At 39.6% G+C, this 23773-nt stretch overlaps 1 protein-coding gene across 1 annotated transcript in view; it reads left to right on the top strand.

Annotated features, from left to right (window-relative positions):
• LOC136866141 (acyl-CoA Delta-9 desaturase) overlaps positions 1-20084 on the top strand; it is a 180858-nt gene extending 160774 nt beyond the window's left edge. The window contains exons 5-7 of the mRNA XM_067142843.2: positions 7390-7575; positions 15193-15325; positions 17030-20084. Coding sequence (XP_066998944.1) covers positions 7390-7575; positions 15193-15325; positions 17030-17278 — 568 coding nt within the window. The 3' untranslated portion in view covers positions 17279-20084. The remainder of the gene's footprint in view (positions 1-7389; positions 7576-15192; positions 15326-17029) is intronic.
• The last annotated feature ends 3689 nt before the right edge of the window (positions 20085-23773 follow it).

Raw genomic sequence — 23773 nt, 5'->3', positions numbered from 1 at the left:
AAAACTCTGTCCGACTCGCAGGCTGAATGGTGAGCGTACTAGCTTTCGGTTCAGATGGTCCTGGGTTCGATTCCCTGCCGGGTCGGGGAATTTAACTTTCATTGGTTAATTCCAATGGCTCGGAGGCTGGGTATTTGTGCTGTCCCCAACATCCCTGCAACTCACACACCACAAATAATACCATCCTCCACCACAATAACACGCAGTTACCTACACGTAGCAGATACCACCCACCCTCATCGGAGGGTCTGTCTTACAAGGGCTGTACCCGGCTAGAGAAAGCTACACGAAATTATTATTATTATTATTATTATTATTATTATTATTATTATTATTATTATTATTATTATTATTATTATTATTATTATTATACAACTGTCTCTAATCCACCCGTCTAGTTTTGTTCTTTCCTGTATTTATAAATTATAAATGTAAAGATTATCTCAAACTAATTTATTAAACATTTGCAATAAGAAATATATTTTTAAAATTATGGTTAGATTGTCGTAAACATCCCAATGTACCAGTTAATATTGCTAGAACAAAAATTAAAAATGTGACTGTTTTGAAAATTATATTTGTATTATGTATCCCAGATCAACATTAATCTCTTATACGCAATCTGGACAGGGTATATTTAGTTGTTCGTAATCTGGACGATTTTTGCCTTGTCCGCAGTCTGGACCGTTCGCAATCAAGACACAACCCTAACGATTTGCGCTGATCATCTGGTCACTCAGATCTCTATTAGCCAACAGGCCACAACGACACCTTACCCATCATAGCGTGCGGTAAACTTGCGATATTTTTTATTCTTTGCATATACTTCATACTGTATACTGTATAGTTTATAAAACCATTCGCATATATTTACTTTATTACTCCATATTGTATATGGAATTATTATGACACAACTACAAACGTAAAATATTTTTGAAGTTAAGATCTATCCTGTTTTCAGTGGACTTTCCATAATCATTTGGTAGATTTATGGCATAATAATAATAATAATAATAATAATAATAATAATAATAATAATAATAATAATAGTAAACTCACCACTGTGCAGTGTAGAGGAAACGTACATAGCGCATCTTACTCGGATGCCCCGGGTTCGATTCCCGGATTTTAATTCTGGACTGAGAGCTGAAATGGGGTTCATTCAGTCTCGTGAGACCTGCTGAGGAGCTGTTGGTACGAGAGGCAGCGAACCTGGTTAGGAAAGCTGAGCGATACAGCTAAGAATATCGTTACGCTAACCAGATGGCACTCCAAGATCTGCAGACTATATTTGTCCGGGCAGCAGTCGTCTTAACAGGCCAACGATCTTACTGGCCTGTTGCTAACTAACCCTGAAGAGCCTTGGTCTACCAAGCGACCGCTGCTGGCCTGTTGCGCTACGAAGAATTATTAATAATAATAATAATAATAATAATAATAATAATAATAATAATAATAATAATAATAATAATAATATCCGCCTCTGTGGTGTAGTGGTTAGCGTGGTTAGCTGCCACCCACGGAGGCCCGAGTTCGATTTCCGGCTGTGCTACGAAATCTGAAATGTGGTAAGAGGGATGAAACGGGGTCCACTCAACCTCTGGTGGTCAACTGAGTAGAGCGTCAGTCATCCTCGAAGTGGTTTTCCGTGGTTTCCTACTTCTCTTCCACGCAAATGCCGGGATGGTACCTAACTTAAGGCCACGGCCGTTTCCTTCTCTGGGTGACGTACTGGTCCTCCTCCCCAGCTGTATCCTCCGACCCAATGTCTCACGCTCCAGGATACTGCTCTCGAGGCGGTAGTGTGGGGGGAACCCTCGCTGAGTCCGAGGGAAAAACCAGCTCTGGAGGGTAAACGGATTAACAAATAAATAAATAAATAAATAAATAAATAAATAAATAAATAAATAAATAAATAAATAAATAAATAAATAAATAATCGTTTTCGGCTGTAGATTTGAAATACCCACGGAAGATTCAAAGGTTAGAAATGTACTTTATAACACCTTTGAATTTCATTATTATTGAACCTCAAATGTGAGATCTGTAGAAAATGAGACGAAAACGTTTCGATGAGCTTACGGATTTGATATGCAAAACCCGTAAATATTTACGTAACATTAGCTACTAGATGTTAGAATAAATGTTTAAATATTGAGATGTTGCGTCTTAATCTTCCTGCGTCAACAAGTCATCGGAGATCAATATCACATCTCCTTCATACTTGGCGTGCTTTGCGAGCAAACATAAAGTATAGCTAGACAAGATTTACGGAAAATTCATGACCACAACGAATCAGTTTGTGAAGAGATTGTAATCTTCGGCACGAGATGTAGGATCATGAGTAACGACGAGTCCTTGTAACTAGACATTATCATTAATGCAATATCTGTGCTGTCATTATGAAGAACAGCCTGAATTGCTGTTGGGATCAGACATGGGTGAAAACTTATTCTCCCATTCAACCTGAATGATGTAGTAGCAAGTAGCAAATAGGTTTCGCATGGTTCATGACTGTTGTGAAGGTGATAATAAACCCACATCTTTAAGTTTCTCTGTCTTGCAATTTCTATGAAAATCCGCAGCCTGTTTCCAGTCATTCGACGGGATCAGGAATGAAATGAATGAAGCCCCATCTAGCGGCGAGGATAGGAATCGTGCCGGCTGCCGAAGCCTGTCGTACTCCTCTGGGTCAATGATTAATGAATGACAGATGGAATGAAATGATATTGCAGAGTATTGCTGGAATGAAATATGGCAAGGAAAATCGGAGTGTCCGGAGAAAAATCTATCCCGCCTATGCTTTGTCCAGCACAAATCTCACATGGAGTGACCGGGATTTGAACCACGGAACCCAGCGGTGAGAGGTCGGCGCGCTGCCGCCTGAGCCACGGAGGCTTCTTGCTCTTTCTATAAACGCTATATTTTTACAAGTGGGTTCATGAAATTTACAATTTTATATTCATACTGCAGGGAATTAGTCAGTATATTATTAAAATGATGGACACACAGTGTTTTAAAAGAACGTCGAGTAAGCTTTATATTTTATTGCATATTTGATTGTTGCGACATTCAAATATATTCTAAATCCTCCATGCTCGACGGCTGCATTCATCATTCCATTGCTTCAATTATATATACAGTACATATCCCAAAATATTGTAATTCGGTTTGAATACTGGGATACATACAGTATATTTGTAACAATGGTCTTGTGAAATGAGTATTTCATCATCATCATCATCTGTTTACCCTCCAGGTTCGGTTTTTCCCTCGGACTTAGCGAGGGATCCCACCTCTACCGCCTCAAGGGCAGTGTCCTGGAGCTTCAGACTCTTGGTCGGGGGATACAACTGGGGAGAATGACCAGTGCCTCGCCCAGGCGGCCTCACCTGCTATGCTGAACAGGGGCCTTGCGGGGGATGGGGAAGATTGGAAGGGATAGACAAGGAAGAGGGATGGAAGCGGCCGCGGCCTTAAGTTAGGTACCATCCCGGCATTTGCCTGGAGGAGAAGTGGGAAACCACGGAAAACCACTTCCAGGATGGCTGAGGTGGGAATCGAACCCACCTCTACTCAGTTGACCTCCTGAGGCTGAGTGGACCCCGTTCCAGCCCTCGTACCACTTTTCAAATTTCGTGGCAGAGCCGGGAATCGAACCCGGACCTCCGGGGGTGGCAGCTAATCACGCTAACCACTACACCACAGAGGCGGACGAAATGAGTATTTAAAATGCTAATTCCGAGGTATTTACACCAATGGTTCTCGAGCTTTTCCTCTGAGCCCTTCATGACAAGAGAAAATCCTGTCAGGCCCCTCTCAGCGGCAGAATTTCTTTATCAACATACGTAGAAGTCATTGTTTTTCTTTTTATTAAGTTTACATTGTGATTTTGCTTGTATTACCTAGCAGTTTTCTTATTCAGCATTGACGCTGATTCCAAATGGTGATATAGAGTGCTGAGTGAAAGAGAGAGCAGCCAATGCCAAATGGTCAACACTGCCTCTGGAATACAGATTTTATTAATGCCAGTGTTTGGAAACAATGGTCAATTATTATTTATGCGCTTTACGTCGCGCCTACGCAGATAGGTCATATGACGACGATGAGATAGGAAAGGGCTAGGAGTGGGAAGGAAGTGGCCGTGCCCTTAATTAAGGTACAGTCCCAGCATTTGCCTGGTGTGAAAATGGGAAAACCATTTTCTGGGCTCCCGAGAGTGGGATTCGAACCCACTATCTCCCGTCTGCAAGCTCACAGCTGCGCGCCCCTAACCACACGGCCAACTCGCCCGTTAAATGATCAATTATTTTTACATCTATACTAATATTATAAAGAGGAAAAATTTGTTTGTAACGAATAGGCTCAAAAACTACTGAATCGATTTTAAAAATTACTTCACCTATAGAAATCTACATTGCCAGTGAATAACATGGGCTGTATTTTATTTTCAATACAATTCGAGGTGGGGGACACGGGGGGGGGGGAGATATAAAAATAATAGGCTAATATAGGCAAAATATCGAATTTGTCGTATAAGGACGAGGCAAAGCTCAATTGAATCCTCTTGACGCAAAGAACAAAACTCCGTAAGCCCTACGGGCCCTAAAACCATGTTTTAAGGCCCTAAAACCAACCGTTACGGAGATATTGGCACGACACTACCCCTGCTCTAGGAATTGGATAAGTAATGAACTGCCGTAACCATGGCAACGTCAGCTCCAGGATTCTACAGCAGCTAGATTATGCATATACGTTTGGGCATAGCTGCCAACGAAAATTGATGCACATATGACTTACTATCTGGAAAAAAATAAACTGTTGTGTAAGACGCTCATAGCACTCCTTTGGGTGAGGATGGAAAGGACGTGAAGTATAAAAATAATAGTCCCGGAGATCTCCGTAGTACAGCGACCAGCGGTTGCTGACGGGCCTCCGTTTTTACGTACCGGCTTAGGTTTCAGCATTTTGCGGAGTCTGTTACCTATAGTTTAAAGTATTTTCTATCAAATCATGGAGTAGTAGGATGACTGATGTTATCAGTGCCGATATTTTGGTCAACTTTTACGATCATTGTAACCATGAAAACAACTTATATACTGTACACAATTGTCAAGTTGGTGCGCCCATGACTTGAAAAAAATTCTCAACATTTATACTCAGATTCATTATATGATTTGCGACATGAGTGACAAGCCCTGAGAATTATAATTCTCGATAATTATAGTAGTTTCTTTTATGCATCGCGTATGTCCTTGATCATATGTAACGGTTACGAAATGTCGGATCAAACAAATACATTCAATAATATTTATATTTGTGGTACTATCTAGCGGAAGTATACTTACACTAAACTTGTAGCTTTGTGAAGGGAGAAGGTATATTTAGGTGGGAATGAAGGAAAAACTTGGTAGCAAAATATCTTAGAGGTCGACGCTAATTACGAACTAATATTTAGAGGCCCCCATGAAGAAAAGAAGATACACTATAGTTCCAAACATGACAAATAATTTCTACGTACTTAAGTAAACACATCAGTGATATAAATATCTAATGAAGTCGCTCACACCGATAGTATGAGTAACTAAAGCCAGTTTCTGATAACCCGTACGAAGAACGGGTACTTCTGCTAGTTTATTATCATTCTTTAATTCGTCAGAATCATTTCTATTAATTGATTTTTATCTTTGTGTGTTTCCAATGTATAGTTATTTATTTATGGTTTTTTGTTTTTATCTGTAGAAAAATATGCTGTGGACCCCCTTCTATCACGTCGACTCCTACATCTCCAACACCTCCTCTCCTTTGGTGGTCACACTCCATAGATTGACATTAACTTATATAAACAATTAATATGAAAAGTACACAAGTTTTTGTTTCACTTCGTCTGGTCTTCAGCCTAAGGAGGATAAAGATAAGATTTTGATGACCTATAAATGATAAAAAAATGGCTCGTAAATAAGGTACATTTCCTTCAAAAATGCTATAGATTTACAAAGAAAGACCTAAAGAAATTTTACAATCTAAGTTTTTTCTAAATAGCAAGTGAGGTTTTGAGCTTTTTATTTAAATTAATAATTACATAAATATTGTCATACTCATAATTGAATTGAAGTACCAACATAGAAGACTGTAAACTACAATCTCAATGATTAAACATAAATTAGTTTACTTAGTGTGGTTTCCCGCCATTAGTAAAATTTGGTTGTTACTGTTACAATTTCTGAACAGAATTTGCTTTGGTTTTCGGCATAATGTACCTTGAATTTTGTGGAAACCCAGACTAAACTGATACTGGGTTTGATAAAGTTGACTGATGCACTGACTACCATTTGAGAACCTTCGGGTGTTATGTTCACAAACATAAACAACACAAAGATTCAGAATGCAGGCAGGCGTGCGACCATTTGTCCCGAACTAACAGAGCCGGACGAATCTATACTGACCGGCCGAGTTGGCCGTGCGGTTAGGGTCGCGCAGCTGTGAGCTTGCATCCGGGAGATAATGGGTTCGAATCCCACTATCGGCAGCCCTGAAGATGGCTCTCCGTGGTTTCCCATTTTCACGCCAGGCAAATGCTGGGGCTGTACCTTAATTAAGCCCACGGCTGCTTCCTTCCCACTCCTAGGCCTTTCCTCTCCCATCGTCGCCATAAGACCTATCTGTGTCGGTGCGACGTAATAGAAAAAAAAAAAGAAAAGAAGAATCTATACTGAAATGATAGTTAAACTGGTCCATTATTATTATTTTTTTTTTGCTAGTTGTTTTACGTCGCAACGACACAGATAGGTCTTACGGCGACGATGGGACAGGAAAGGGCTAGGAGTGGGAAGGAAGCGGCCGTGGCCTTAATTAAAGTACAGCCCCAGCATTTGCCTGGTGTGAAAATGGGAAACCACGGAAAACCATTTTCAGGGCTGCCGACAGTGGGGTTCGAACCTACTATCTCCCGAATACTGGATACTGGCCGCACTTCAGCGACTGCAGCTATCGAGCTCGGTAAACTGGTCCATTATATACAGGTGGATTTTAACATGAAAATATTGAATGTGTACAATCAATTAATAGAATATGTAAAAAAAATTATTATCGGGAAAAAGGTGTTGAGCAAATACGAAATATGAATGAAAATGAAAGGAAAGGAACAAATATGATGACTTTAATGGGGATTTTCGTTCAAAATTTACCTAAAAAAATGCCACAGATTAAAAGATATACTCTTAAGAGACAAAAATGAAGAAATCCCAACACTTAGGCCTATGTTTAAAAAATATTCCATTTATCAGGAAACATCTAAATATTAAAACAGCTATATTTCTGTGTTACTAGAAAAATGTAATGTAAGATATGTATTTGTTTGTTAATATTTTGGTTTTGGTTTCTTTGCAGGTATTACAAAACATTGTATTTCTTCTTTTCAATGTGTTTCCCCATCGCCATTCCCGTACTGTGCTGGAATGAGGACTTCTGGGTGGCGGTGTACGGATGTTACTTCTTCCGAATGATCACCGTGTTGAACATTACGTGGTTGGTGAACAGCGCAGCACACATGTACGGCACAAGGCCCTACAACAAGTGAGTACCTGCTGAAAGAGAAGGATATTTTAAATGCTGACACAGAGTAAGTTAGCTCCACGCATTAAGGAAATGGGCAGCGTGACATTTATGAAGGGAAAAAAGTACCTTTGAACCCTACAATTCGCTCCTGTCCGTTGGTTTCCTTATACATTCGGAAACAAATACAACAATGGTGCGATTCAGTGGCGACGATTGGGAGTTAAAAGTGGGAGGGAAGAAAATGTATACAGAGTGTAACAAAAATGTACGGCAAAAATTGCAGGACAAATTCCTCACACGTAAACGAAATTATGTTATATGAACATGGGTCCGGAAACACGTTGTATCCATGTTACACCTAATTTTCTCCAACTCATTAATAATGAGAAACACGCAAGATCAGAACGTTAGAATCATGGGGAACATGCACTCTTGGTTACATCTGGTTACGGTGTCGTTATCGTAGGTGCACCGCCAGTGATTTTTTGTTTTGTTTTTGTTTTTCATGTCCCTTTTGCCATGCGACTTACGTCATTGGTGTTTACAGATAACGTCAACTGTTCCAGTGATCAGTACGACCTTGGCAAGCACACCGGTTACTGCGTACGTAGAGTTCATCACAGACTTGGCTCGTACTATGACAGTGTATACAAATGCAGAGACGACAGATGTCCATTTGATGTATGGATTAGCAGACGGCAACGGCGCTCGCGCTAAACGTTTGTACTGGGAGAGGTTGCCAGGACGAAGGTACCCCGAAAGGAAAACGTTTGAAGCCATTGATCGTCGTCCCATTTCAGCCTGAAAATCGCGACCGGGGGAGGGCCTAAAAGGACGAGGACACCATAACGGGTGGAGGCAATTCTTCATGCAGTTGACGACGACCCTCGTGTCAGTACGACAAGAAGCTGCAAAAATGAATGTTAACCACGTGACTGTCTGGCCAATGTTCACGATGACCAGCCGTATCAATACCATTTACAATGTGTGCAGGCACTATCAGCAGCTGATTTTCCTGCAAGAGTACCCTTCTGCGAATGGTTTATTCAACAAAGTGTCAACCCTAATTTTAGTACAACGGTGCTGTTTACAGATTAGGAGTCGTTTCAACGAGATAAGATTGTAAGTTTTCACGATCGGCAAGTATGGACTGACGTCAATCCGCACGCAGCTGTTGAAGCAAGTCATCAACAAAGATTTTCTGTCAATGTTTGGGCCGGCATTGCTGGTGACTGTTTGATAGGAACTTACCTTCTTCCACCCAGGCTCAACGGATGAAGTTACCATAATTTCGTAGAGAATGTTTTACCTGATCTGTTAGCAGATGTGCCTTTAGCTGTACGACAAAACATGCACTTCATGAACGATGGAGCAACTTCTCATTGTAGTGTTAATGCCCGTCGGCTTCTAAATAACAGATTCGGTGAGAAATAGATAGGTTAAGGTGGACCAATTGCCTGGCCTCCACATTCTTCGCACCTTAACCAACTGGACTTTTATTTGAGGGGACATTCGAAAGCTCTTGTGTATCGAACCCCAATGCAAGATTTGCAGAATCTCCGTCCCCGTATTATGGAAGGCAGGCAAACCACAAGCAATACTCCAGGGATACATCAGTGCATCCGAGATTCACTATGACGGCGGGTTGAAGCATGTATCTATGCTCATGGAGGGCATATTAAACATCTCCTGTGAGAAACGGTTGCATGTGGTATGCTGGCGCATTCTGTTATTGTGTATTCCCCATGATTAACGAGTTGGAGAAATGAGATGTGACATGGAAACAAAGCGTTTTTGGACCCATGTTTATATAACATTATTTCTTCGTTCACGTGTGAGGAATGTGTCCTGCAATTTGTGCCGTACATTTTTATCACACCCTGTATATTTTTTCAACCTCCCGCTTCTAACTCCCAATCGCCGTCACTGAATCTCACCATTCTGATGATTATACAATTAAAATGTAATTTAGTATTTGACTATACACTAACAAAGTAGTAGACACTGGACAGAACTACACAGACAACTTTATTGAGTGAGACTGTCAGTCTGATCCGTGGCTCAGGCGGCAACGCGCCGGCCTCTCACCGCTGGAATCAGTTGTTCAAATTCTGGTCACTCCATGTGAGATTTGTGCTGGACGAATCGGAGGCGGGACAGGTTTTTCTCCGGGTACTCCGGTTTTCCCAGTCATATTTCATTCCAGCAACACTCTCCAATATCATTTGATCTGTCATTCATTAATCATTGCCCCAGAGGACTGCGAAAGGCTTCGGCAGCCGGCACAATTCCTATTCTCGTCACTAATTGGGGGCTTCATTCATTCCATTCCCGATACGGTCAAATGACTGGAAATGCATCCAGGAGATAGTGGGTTCGAATCCCACTGTCGGCAGCCCTGAAGATGGTTTTCCGCGGTTTCTCATTTTCACACCAGGCATATGCTGGGGCTGCACCTTAATTAAGGCCACGGCCGCTTCCTTCCCACTCCTAGCCTTTTCCTATCCCATCGTCGCCATAAGACCTATCTGTGTCGGTGCGATGTAAAGCAATTAACAAAATAAAATGACTGGAAACAGACTGTCAGACTGATGAATGTGTGCGGCATACGGGTGAATCATATCTTTAACCATGACCTTGGCAAAAATATATCCCTGCTACCCTTTTTCGTTTGCCTGGCCGAGGCGGTAAAGGCGTGCTCGGTTCGCCCGGAAGGACGTGGGTGCAGATCGCCGCCAGGAAGTCGTAAAATTTAAGAAACGAGATTTCCACTTCCGGAGGTGCACAGGGCCCTGAAGTTAACTCAGCCTACACCAAAAATGAGTACCAGGTTAATTCCTGGGGGAAAGGCGGCCGGACGTAGAGCTAACCACTCTACCCCATCAAGTATCGAGGTTACGGATAGTGGAAGCCTTTGTACCTTCCGCTCCTCCCAAGGCCTTAATGGCATGTACGGAGATGACTTTGCTTTGGCTACATACTGACGTAATTATCACAAGAAGCAAGTTTATAAGCAGGTTCATTGTTTGAAAATAATTTATCGTAAATTATATCCTAAATGTAGACTATTAACAGAAGCAATTCTTATTGAATTTGTTTGTAGAAAACATTAACATCATAGATAATAAGCCAACAGATGCTGTAACAGCACAACTGAAAAATGTTCGGCCATAAAATAAATTCTGTGACTGTAAAAAACAAGTTTAGTGGAGTATTCAACTAACCTAGGCTATATGTTGGAAATTCCAAATTATTCTACGACGGAAAAGACTGACAAGCTTTGGAAAACATAAAAATATGTTACAAAATCAATACCAATCATCGTAATCCTTAAAGTATGTAAGGTTTTATTTTATTCACCTACGACGTTTTATTGCATACTCTTTCATTTATCCCTCATCAGTATGATTTATTCTCTCATTAATTAAATATTCCAGTTACCTACGAGCCGCCATTTCTTAAAGGCGATTATCTTAGTTTTTCGGTCAACTTTTCTCTGGCAAGATTTAAACCGAGATAATGACCATTAACTGAGATAAGTTTGTTGGTTAACACCGATGTTAGTTTTCTTATCTAAAAGCCAAGATAAAAACATTTGAGATTTTTCCTTTTTCTGTTCCTTCTGCCTCTGAGCGTCATATTACTTCTTATTTGCCGTTTATTTATTTATAGGTATACCTTATGTTGATTTCATGTCGGTCAGTTAATACCCCCTACGCCATGCTGTGTAGGAACTGTCTCTTTGTATCCGTCAGACCAGATTTTCCTTCAGAGTTACTCCTACTTCTCATAGCTTTTGAAGGTTTCTCTTTCAATTAAAAGGCAACAGTTTACTACTGCTGCAAATTTGCCCATGATCTTCACCCCCGGAAAAAGGAGCCGTTGAATTCTTCGTTATATCCAGTCCAAGACGCACTTGAGCAGCAGAAGATGCCTGAAATCAGGTTCCTTTTTCAAATAGATTATTCCTTTATCACTCTAATATTGGTCCTGGCTCGTGGTAGGTGGTGTCTGGATTCCCATTTCTTCGATCCAAGTTGAGTCTCTCACGCAGTAAGTAGGTCTACACAAAACTGACAACCGCAACATTCGAAGACCTCAAAACTTCCAACTAGAAATTATTAATTATTTTTATATTTCTTCCAACATCAGCTCTGAACGAAAGTTTATTCGTGAACAATTACAATATTTTACCGATACATGACTTGATTAATTGTTTATAACTAGGGCCAGGATGTTTATGACCTAAAATGTTAGAAATATGCAAGCATTTATGACCGAAAAATGTATTAAAATATGACAATAAATATGATTTAAAAGTTTTTGGTCACATTTTTGAAATCTTCAAAATTTTGCTGCTTTTAAATTATCTTCTATACAGTAAATGTTCTAGAACATTCAATAATAAATAAGTAATAATATTTATTTTATTGTTATATTTTGAATTTATTTAATTACTCAATCCAGAGTTAACTCTCAGCTCTGCACAGAATGAAATAAATGACACATTTTGATGGGCAATCACAAAGAATTACAATAGCAAACTACATATATTTTTAGTTTTTCAAATAGGAAAAAGACCGCTTAACATCGCAGGGTGTTATTGGGCCATACTTGAAATATGTCAAATCATTAGAGTTCAATAGAGGCTCACCTTTCTGTCTCTTTCTATGTATGTCTCTTGCTATACAGCTTACCCTACTAATTCACATAAATATATATTTTTAAAATAAATAATTTTAAGAAATTATAAACAACAGTTAGGAGATGTGAAAAATCCGTCATTGAAAGCAGGTATGCGAATATTTAATAAAAATATAAATATGACAAAAACATGAAAATTCACGTGAAAATATGACCATAATGTATCAAATTACCGGAATACGATAAAAACGTTAAAATAACCAAAATATAACTGATTATGACCCGCGAAAATTGTATAACTTTAGTCACTGCAGATAAAATCATGCTTAAGTTGTATTTTCCATGGATATAATATAAAGAAAAAATATGACATGTCATTAACATCTGGGCCCTACTTATAACCATGTTTAGAATGACGTAGTTCTGTTCTCAGTTGTCCCCATAAGTGCACTCTGTTTCAACACTCGTGAAAAGATATGGTAGTCAAGTAGACTTTTAGACCACGCCATCAGCTTATCTAAAACAGAAAGCAAGCTTGTAGTTTTACATGACTGCTGATACCATGATCACTGCTACCAAACCTCCAGTTGTTTACGTGGAATCCGAACCGCAGGGACGTGTGATCTGAAACATATCCAGTCGGAAGCGGTTCATAGTGAATTATTATAGTTTTAATTTTATGGGCCAAAACCACAGTATTATCAGCCCTTCTTAATGTAAATCAAATAGAGAGGAGTTTCTACTCCTGTAAAATGAGGATTTCGGCTATGGCAAGTGTGGAATCGGTAAATACGGAAAATCGAATGACTCCCCGCTTCATGACGTCGAGTCGGAAGATACCGATTCATAGAGTTCAGATAGAGTATATGAAAGAGAGGATCCTGTCAGGTAATTGAATGGAATGCCAGACTCAGATGTGCCCCCGTTGTTTCAAGATTATACCTCACAAGTTAGGAACTGCTTGGGATGTTTTCCGGTTAATCCTTACTAATATACCGAGCTCGATAGCTACAGTCGCTTAAGTGCGGCCGGTATCCAGTATTCGGGAGATAGTAGGTTCGAACCCCACTGTAGGCAGCCCTGGAAATGGTTTTCCGTGGTTTCCCATTTTCACACCAGGCAAATGCTGGGGCTGTACCTTAATTAAGGCCACGGCCGTTTCCCTCCCACTCCTAGCCCTTCCCTGTGCCATCGTCGCCATAGGACCTATCTGTGTCGGTGCGACGTAAAGCAACTAGCAGCAGCGCCTTACTAATATTCAAAATAATAAGTTTTCGAGATGCAACACGGACCTGTCCTCAGCCTCCAATGTAATAATAATAATACAAAATAATATGGCCCAATAATGATAGTCATAATTATTTCACGTCTCTCTAACTAATTTTATAGTTTTTGGAGACGCCAAGGAGCTGGAAATTTTGACCAACACGAGTTCCTTTACGTGCTGGTGAATATATTGGCACGGGACTGGCGTATTTGATTACGCTCTATTACTAATGGAGTGAAAAAGGACTGAGCTCATAAAAACTACTAGGACATATGGGTAATGGCAGATGATGGACTGCTATCTTGGCAATCTCACCCGGTGTAAGTCTGACTTCGTGTGCAACGAGAGTCACTTTAGATAGTTCAATACAGTTTTATTTACAAGCGGCCGATGATAATTACAGTAAGAGACAAGTAGCATAACTGATTTTATATGTTTGGCTGATATGCTATTGATATTATTTATTGAGTACCAACTAACCTGCCTGGTCGCCTAGCGAAACGGATGACTAATTATAGTATATAGACCGTGCATATGATTCAGTACATTTAGAAATTTTCAGAATTGCGCACACCATGCAACTCCTGCTTTGTTGTTCTAAGTCTACTGCAATTGGACCGTTATATCGGGAGTAAGATTCTCTGTTCAGTGATACACATGTCATGAGCCGGAATTTACATTCAGAAGTCGATATGAAGTAAGTTAAGAAATTATCACATTTTCGACCTCGCTTAACTTTATCGCTATGGGTCGTAGGGAAAACATTTGGTACCATAATTTCGGGCTCAGAGAAGATTTTTTAATCGTACCCCTAATGCATGGTCGTAATTTATATTGAGACGGTCAAGTCGCTGGTATATCAAACATTCTTTAGCAAATTTCCAACGTTCATAGTCACTAATTCACAAACGGTATTTGTAAAAACACGTCCAGTCGCGACGATACTCCGGAGTCTGCTAAGTGCGCATAACAGAGTGCTCAAAGCACGAGGACCCTGGGGAAGAAGTTGCATCATCGCAATGAATTTATCACCGTGGCATTTAGGCGAGGCCTTGAATTATCTAGCGCTACTGGAATATCGAATGTATCACTTATAGTTTGCCAGAAAGTAAGCCTGTGTATTCATAAGCTAATTTTCGTAACGCCAACTTTCCGTACATGCAGACCTGGGAGTAAGACATCACTTTAGAATGCAGAGAAGACTTCATGTCAAAATGTAGAGAACAGATCGTTTATAAAGCAATGATAAGAGCAACTTTTTCGTTTTTTTGCTTTCTTACGCGAGTTGATGTATTTTAGTGTGATCTTCAATGTACAAATGCGAAAACGGCTAAATTTATGACATTAGGACCTTGAAGTAAAAAAGTAAAAAAGATTTGTTTTACATACATGTATTTGTTTAAAGGTGTTCAGTGAAAAAGAGCCTCATTTGCAGATGCATTGGCTTTATACTGTAAATTGAGGGGATTTCAGTCCCGTTCAGTGCAAGACCACGATATCTGCAATTGTAGCGGTTTCGTGCGGGCATAGTTTTTGAATCTGTGGAATACTTCACACCCCTATTTCTAAATAACCTGATTTTTACAGATATTCCAGTCTTGCACTGGCAGGATGAAATATTCAAGAAAATGGAAGGCATTAGTTTGCAACCATTAATAATCGCCATGTTGTATCAATTAACACGCTCACCTTTATTAACAAGATACATTTTTACTGTGTTCCAGTCATATCGAACCCGTGGAAAGTAATATTGTGGCCTTCCTGTCCTTGGGCGAGGGATGGCACAACTACCATCACTGCTTCCCCTGGGACTACCGTGCGGCGGAACTGGGCATGAAGCATGATCTCTCCACAAAGGTAAAGTGAAATTATACCGTAGCCTATGTACTAAATATACGTTCCGTTTAACATAAATCTTCCTTGTATACATTTCCCCTGGGAGGAAATAGAACAGCCAAGGTTTGTTGCATTTCTGCGCATCTCTACTGTAGTATACGTTTTATGTGAATCTTCTTCTTCTTCATCTGTTTACCCTCCAGGGTCGGTTTTTCCCTCGGACTCAGCGAGGGATCCCACCTCTACCGCCTCAAGGGCAGTGTCCTGGAGTTTCAGACTTTGGGTCGGGGGATACAACTGGGGAGAATGACCAGTTCCTCGCGCAGGCGGCCTCGCCTTGTCGGGGGATGGGAAGATTGGATGGGACAGGCAAGGAGGAGGGAAGGAAGGGGACGTGGCCTTAAGTTAGGTACCATACCGGCATTTGCCTGGAGGAGAAGTGGGAAACCACGGAAAACCACTTCCAGGATGGCTGAGGCGGGAATCGAACCCACCTCTACTCAGTTGACCTCTCGATGCTGAGTGGACCCCGTTCCAGTCCTCGTACCACTTTTCAAATTTCGTGGCAGAGCCGGGAATCGAACCCGGACCTCCGGGGGTGGCAGCTAATCACGCTAACCACTACACCACAGAGGCGGACTTTATGTGAATCAGTGGACAGAAATAATAAATAACTTTCCTGTCATATGATGACTTCAAGGATTGGATTTTACTGCTGCTTTGCTTTTAATGATAGTAATAAAAATATTCACTGGTTATTAATTTCATTATATAATTACACTATAAATAGCCTCCGCAACAACTGGAGTTCATGCTTGTGTTCGTTTTTATATTCACTTACCGGTACTGATTTCTGTATTGTCATACATTCGTCAATAGAGTATTAACTACCTAACATGAACCGAAATTATGATTACATCTTCCAAGATGTAATAAAAGTATTGTTGTACACAAAATAAAGAAACAAACTAAAAGACTACTAAGAACAATTAAAATAACATACAAGGCAAGTAGGAATAAAAGTGACGAGAGAGAAAGGCACTAAGAAGACTGTACAGTATGCAGAGCGCAGATCAGCATGTAAGTAGTAATAGTACGCTGATGTCCGGCTCCATGGCTAAATGGTTAGCGTGCTGGCCTTTTGTCACAGGGTTCCCGGGTTCGATTTCCGGCAGGGTCAGGAATTTTAACCTTAATTGTTTAATTTCGCTGGCACGGGGGCTGGGTGTATGTGTCGTCTTCATCATCATTCCATCCTCGTCACGACGCACAGGTCGCCTATGGGAGTCAAATCAAAAGACCTAGATCTGGCGAGCCGAACTTGTCCCCGGACACTGCCGGCACCAAAAGCCATTACTATGATTAAATTCTAAGAACATACAGTATATCTATCAATGGAGACTCAATGTAACAACAACAACAATTATTATTATAATAATATATTATAATATAATATTATAATACAATGTAATAAAAATATATAATATATTATTATTATTATTATTATTATTATTATTATTATTATTATTATTATTATTATTATTAATCTGGTGTCATCTCCTATACAAAATGTTGGTGAACATCACACAAATGGCTTCTAGAAACTTGTAGAATCTTTAATCCCCCCACTACCACCATAATTTATATTCCATTTTGTAATTGACGTAATGAATCGTTTCTTCATGTCCTGGTGATCGATCTTATTTGTCTGTATGTGTTGCTCAGGTAATTGACTTCATGGCTCGTCGTGGATGGGTGTACGACTTGAAGTTCGCCAGTGAAAACATGGTGAAGAAACGTGCCATGATGTTTGGTGATGGAACACATCCCCTGTACCATCCAGAAGGCGACGCTCCAAAGGGCGCATCGCACGAGGTGGACGCCATCGTAACGAAACGCAAGAACGCGGCGGGCGACTCCAGGGAGTTCGTCCAAGCATTACCCACCAAAGAAGCGACAATGACAATAGGCTGAGTGGATTATTTCAGTCTGGGACTATTTATTATTGCTGTAGAGACAGTTACTAAACGTTTGCAATTTAATGCCGTTTTCCACACGAAAACAAGCCTCTTATATGCAGTGCAAATCAGTTTATGCATAGTAACATTTTGGTAAAATTTATTCTTGAAACTGGATATTTCTACGTTTGGGAGGCTAGATTAATTCGTCACCAGAGAAAATTGTATATCCTTTTAAACAAGGTGGTGTTATTTACGCATCATCTCTTTCATTCTGATGTAAATGTTATTATTTCTAGAAATCATGACCTTGTACTTTTGTTAATGTTATTCTCTTGTTTAGAAAGAGTCAATAGCATTGTCTGCTTGCCAGTAGCTGGAGCCCGATGTAAACAAGCTCACATGACAATATCACAATATAATTTTAACATTTCTCAAGGAGAATAGGACCTAGATTGACAAAGTACTTTTTTACCAATATTTTAAACATATACTTGATCCTCTATTCAAAATATTTCAGTTGAACCACATTGGACAAAGGTTTAAATATAAGAGATTAAACGGCCTAATCAAATTGCGGGCGTTTTTAATTACTACTGTCCCCTATAAATATATTAACAAATGTGTAATTCAAATATAAATGTGTAATCGTGAATGTGGCGTGCAGTGTGAAGTCATAAGCAGAAGAATTATGGTCAGTAATGGAGGCAATTAAGAACATCGGTTATTCTTAGGTACAAAAGTGGCCGTAAGCTGTACCGCATGGTAATATGCTATGGAACTATATAATATGGAACACCCTTGTAAGGGTACTCTGATGTATCCTTCAGAAATTTTCACTTCCTGTCTATCGTACTTTACTCACTTTATATGTATTTAATTCTGTTTATTTCTAGCTTTAGCACACTCGGTTGCAATACTCTGTTTTACACTATTAAAAATCGTAATTTATTGCATGTCCTTCATTTTGATGTTCAAGTATACAGCAAAATGGAATGCTGGTAGTTAATATTCTTATTTTAATGAACGTACTGAAATATCTTACTGCTGACTAAATTCCAACACATCAATGTTCAGTCATATCTGAAGATGCACATTGAAATACCATATTAACAAAATTAGAAGTTCTCACAAACCTTACAATTTTCAAAAAACTGGCATGATATACTGTATTATCACAATATTATCTCCACCCACCTCTAAATATAATAAAAGTGAAATTTAAAATATAATGCTTCAACAGCATCAATTTTGTATTTAGAAGTTAGCGTTAGTAGCACGATCCATTTATTGTAAACAGGACAATTTAAGATGATGGTCCTCCTTTCACTACTGATAATTTGAATAATGTGTAATTGTAAATTTAAAATGTAGTCATAAATAAATGTATTATACTCAGCAACACGGAGTAAAAGCAGAGTCATCTCCGTACAGGCCATGAAGGCCCTGGGAGGAATGGAAGGTATAGGCTTCCATTTTCCGTAACCTCGGCACGAAGTGGGATATATTGGTTTGCTCTACGCCCGCTCGCCTTTGCCCCCAGGAATTAACCCGTTACTCATTTTCGGTGTAGGCTGAGTGAACCTCAGCGCCATGTGCACCTCCGGAAGTGGAAATCTCGTTTCTTAATTTTTTGGACTTTCTGACGGGGAATTGAACCCACGTTCCCTGGATCGTCGTCAAACGGATTTTTATTTATTTATTTATTTTTTCATCCGTTTACCCTCCAGGGTTGTTTTTCTCCTAGACCAGGAAGAGGGAAGGAAGGGGCCGTGGCCTTACGTGAGGTACCATCCTGGCATTTGCCTGGAGGAGAATTGGGAAACCACGGAAAACCACTTCAGGATGGCTGAGGGGGAGTCGAACCCCTTCTACTCAGTTGACCTCTCGAGGCTGAGTGGACTCCTCGTAACACTTTTCAAATTTCGTGGCAAAGCCGGGAATCGAACCCGGCCTCCAAGGGTGGCAGCTAATTACACTAACCACTACACCACAGAGGCGGACCTTTAGATAGATTTGGAATTAAGTCCAGTCTTTGGACACTCAATGTGATTAGAATTAGTGATTAGAAATTGAATAGCACAGCTCTCCTACACTGCCGGCCAACAAGCTGATGACGAAATTTGTTTTCGACCAGCGGGGCTCGAACCTGCTAACCACAGTGTCAGACCATTATAGGCTTGACACCATAATGGTCATGGCCTCAAGGTGGGCTCATATATAATAAACAATACAACACATAATTATTTGAATATACTTAGGAACAAACGTTTCTAAAGTAGACATGCAATATACGTAAAGTTGTAGTTTATCAGTAAAGGTAAATTCAATTAATTAAATAATTAATTCAGTCATTAAATTAAATTTTTGATTGTTTAGGAATTAATTTTCCACAACACTCTCAAAATTATATTTCAGTTTGATCATTAGATAATACAAAAACAATTTTCGACTAATTTTGGAGGATGCAGTATTGTATTTATTTACATGGAATGAAAAGTCATGGGTGTTTCAGAGAATATTCCGCAAAGAAATTGCTTCTTTCTTTCTTTCTCTTAATACGCAGAAGGAAGCTTGTTCTAAAATCAGGAATATTTCGTAGGTAGGTGGTATATATCAGAAATGTTGATCGATACTTTACTATATTCAAAGAAAATGTGGGAAATTCGTCAGCAGAGGATAAGTACATTAAGTATTCTGTTCAATTAGCATTTATAAGACTGATGTCTCTGTGGCATAATATGTATATCAGTAATATTTAAATGAGTGCTTCCCTTGTTACTTGTTAAATAAAAAAATAAATAAATATACTTTAAATATTATTCTACTTTTTACTGCTAGACCTGGAACTGTCTCCCCTAACCATGTATTCGCACTGTCAACTTCCCGTCACCACCTTGTAGGAATTAAATCTTTTAAAGTCTAAAGATTGTAGTATAAGATCTTTGTCACTGATACCGATATCTCATAGCGTGACGGGATCCATCAGGGTATTTTTCTAGTGGCTTTACGTCGCACCGACACAGATAGGTCTTATGGCGACGATGGGACAGGGAAGGACTAGTAGTGGGAAGGAAGCGACCGTGGCCTTAATTAAGGTACAGCCTCAGCATTTGCCTGGTGTGAAAATGGGAAACCACGGAAAGCCATTTTCAGGGCTGCCGACAGTGGGGTTCGAACCTACTATCTCCCGAATACTGGATACTGGTCGTACTTAAGCGACTGCAGCTATCGAGCTCGGTGAAAAGAGGTGAAGTAGGCTAACAGAGTGTAGGGTGGGTTTAAAACAAGGCTGCAAATTATCCCCTATATTATTTATATTATTCATTAACGACATTTTGGATGGACACGGTGGGAATAAATGGGCGGCACCGGTTCTTAATGGGTTGGAGATATCGGGAATGATATTTGCGGATGATGTGGTATTGATGACTTTAACTGCTGGCGAGATGCACCAAAGTTTAAATGCAGTGTCAGCATATGCAAAGGAATGGGTCATGAAAATTAACGGGAATAAATCTAAAGTGTTAGTAATGCAGAAACATAAAGGGAGAGAAAGAGAAATGACCTGGATGTCCAGAGAGAGAGGATAGAGCAAGTAAATAAGAATATTTAGGAGTGATTTTAAATGGAGGATGGGCATGGAAGGATCGAATTAAGAGGGCAGAAGGGGAGGGGATGGCAGCATTAGCCTTAGTCAAAATTTTAGTGGCTAAATTTCCGGGAATAAGGTATAAAACATTGAGGTTAGTCTTAAGATCAGTAGTATTTGCAGAGTAATGTATGGGGCAAAAGTATGGAGGCTGGAGGAAGAGAGTGTTACTTAGGACAAATTATGAGTTGATTTGGTAAGGCAGTGATGGGGCTCCCTCAGTGCACAGCAAATGCTGGGGTTGAATTAATGTGCGGGGAAGAAATAGAGGTGGAGTGTGTGAAAAGAGTACTTAAATACTAGATGGGTTTGAAAAGAGGGGAAGGAGGAAGGGTGCTTCAAGCTGCGTACGAACAACAAAAGAAAAGCATGTGTCAGGGGGTGATGGCTAGAAAAAATTAAACTATACTTGGAGAGGATGGGAATGGGGTACGTGTGGGGAAGAGGTTTGGAAGAAGAAGGAAGTTAGGGACAGAGGGTGCTTTTAAGGAGGATCAGAGATATTCAAAGACAGAAACTGATAGAAGGGTGTAGGAACATAGGATCTCTTAGTGTTTTTAACAAAGTAATGGAAGTGTCAGTGTAAAATATTAAGAATGTAGATAGGTTGAAGAGAGGACGATTATTATGGTGGCTGATGGGGTTATACAAGAAAAAGGGATGGACAAAGAGTAAAGAAAAGTCACTATGCGTATTATGTGGGGCATCAGGAAATGATCTATACTTAATAGGTAATTGTAAAGATACGGAGAAGGTAAGAAATAAACTTTTGAGTGCCAATAAACGGGAATTATTAGAAAGAGGGGATGAGCAAACAATCGTAGGGTCGATTATCAAAGAATGCAAGAACGGGGGTGAAATAAATAGGTATTTATGTACGGTAAAAAGAGTTTTTGAAATAAAGTTGAAAGAAAAATTCATAATGTTATTTGGGTCTGAAATAAGTTAAGTGAAAGCAGTGAGGTTTTATTGGCGAATCATGAAGGTATAAGTCTGGAAAGTGGATGTGTAAGGAAGTGTAAATAGTTAAGAGTGTAAAATGAGAATGAATTAGAGAAGTGTGTAAGAGTGATGAGTAAAAGTTAGATGTGGGTTGTGTAGGTGGTAGGTTTGTTAAGGGCGGTTAAGTACGGGAATTATGGTTAAAAATGTGTATGAAAAGTGAGTGCATGTTTGTTATATTTGATTGTCAAATCTTGAGATACAATGAAAATGTGGAATGTGTGTGAAGTGTAATTATGATGGGGAAGTGGTAAGATATTGTAATTTTGGAAGGTTTAAGTGATAATGATAGAACATGTTATTATTGATATGGCAAGATACGGACGTACAATTGAAATAGTAGTGGTAAGCAAGTTAGATAATGGAAGTCATGATGTAAATGTTGACGCACAAGTGAACTGCAATTTATCTGGAACTAGGTCAGTGCATACACAATATTAGGAACTGCTGAGTCAGTAGGTGATCAGGTAGGCACATGCGCTGAGGATGACGAAATGTTAAGTCAGTGGATATTGAAAGCAGTGCTCTGTTGAAATAAGTGTGTGTAAGAGTTAAAATATGAGAGAGATGAATGGTAGAGTTACTTTAATAAAGGGCCGGACGTGCGTGGCGTTATAATTATTGAATAAACTTGGAATCTGTCTGTATACGTCTTCGTATATGTGCATTATATCGCTGGACTTCTCAAATGAGCTGTTGAACTAAATGCACGGCAGCACATTTTGTACTTCGATGTTGGTAACATTGTGTATTTAACTGACTGAAATGTGTACCTTAACGCCATCTACCCACGCGCAGTGAAACTTGTAGTGAGTTTGAACGCTGATAGACAGAGGGACCGTGGCGCGCTAGACTGCTGTTGTTGTGCTGGCCGCTTCACCAACGGCTGTCTACATTTTGAACTTATTGGAGAATGACGCGCATAGCTGGGTCTCTGTTTTCATCTTGCGAGATGAACTTGGCTAGTACAGGCATTGGATGAAAGGTGTTCTGCATCCCTTTAGGGATCAAGGATTGTATATATTGTACAGTTGTATCTTTTATAATGAAATAGTGTAGTGTTAATATGAATATTATGTTAGTTTGAGTATAGTGTTAATTTTAGGTGTGTGACGTGGTTGCTCGGGGCACTATGGATTGTATATGGTAATGTAGTGTTCTTCATTTATGTAAGTACTGCATCTTGTTCTTTGTTGATTATTCTATTCTAATTTTGTGTGTGCCTCGGTATTGTGCTGTACATATGATTGTGAGGCGTGATTTGAGATCTTTCGTTTTCGTCATGTGCACTTCTATTTGGAGCCGTTGTATGGCATAGTGATGCTGCCCGGTGAACTTTGGGTGTGTTTGATTATTTTTAAATTTATTTTTCCTCTTATTTATTTTATTCTGCTAAATTGGCGTGTGCTTCCGATTCGTTTTCCTTCGTGCTGGTGTTTTCATTTAATTTGTTGCTGCCTTTTGCTTGTAAATTTTTGCCGGCGTTTGTCGTAAATTGTATTTTGACATCTTGTTCTAATAATTTTATTGTTTTTTCATGACGGTAGTTTTCTCCCTCGTGACGGTATATCTTGAATTGTGCACCGAGCAATCACTAGTGGTCACACTCATTTTCACCAAAAATAATTATTAATATTAAATTTAATTTAAATTTAGATAGTTATATAGAGGTCCACTTTGTGGTAGGAATTTTTGTATTATCCAGGTAACGAATAATACTTGAGTAGAATGGAAAGGAATTCCTGGTGAAGGTTTCCTAACGTTTGTGTCGTCAGTTTTGCATTATTGGGTTCATTTTAAGTTAATTTAAGGAGCCGTGCTGTATCCGCTATTGTTGATTATCTGTTCTTATCTTTT

Source organism: Anabrus simplex, chromosome 3, assembly GCF_040414725.1.
Source record: "Anabrus simplex isolate iqAnaSimp1 chromosome 3, ASM4041472v1, whole genome shotgun sequence".
In the NCBI taxonomy this organism is placed as follows: Eukaryota; Metazoa; Arthropoda; class Insecta; order Orthoptera; family Tettigoniidae; genus Anabrus; species Anabrus simplex.
The sequence above is the reverse complement of the archived record's forward strand: the minus strand, read 5'-3'. Positions and strand labels throughout refer to the sequence as shown.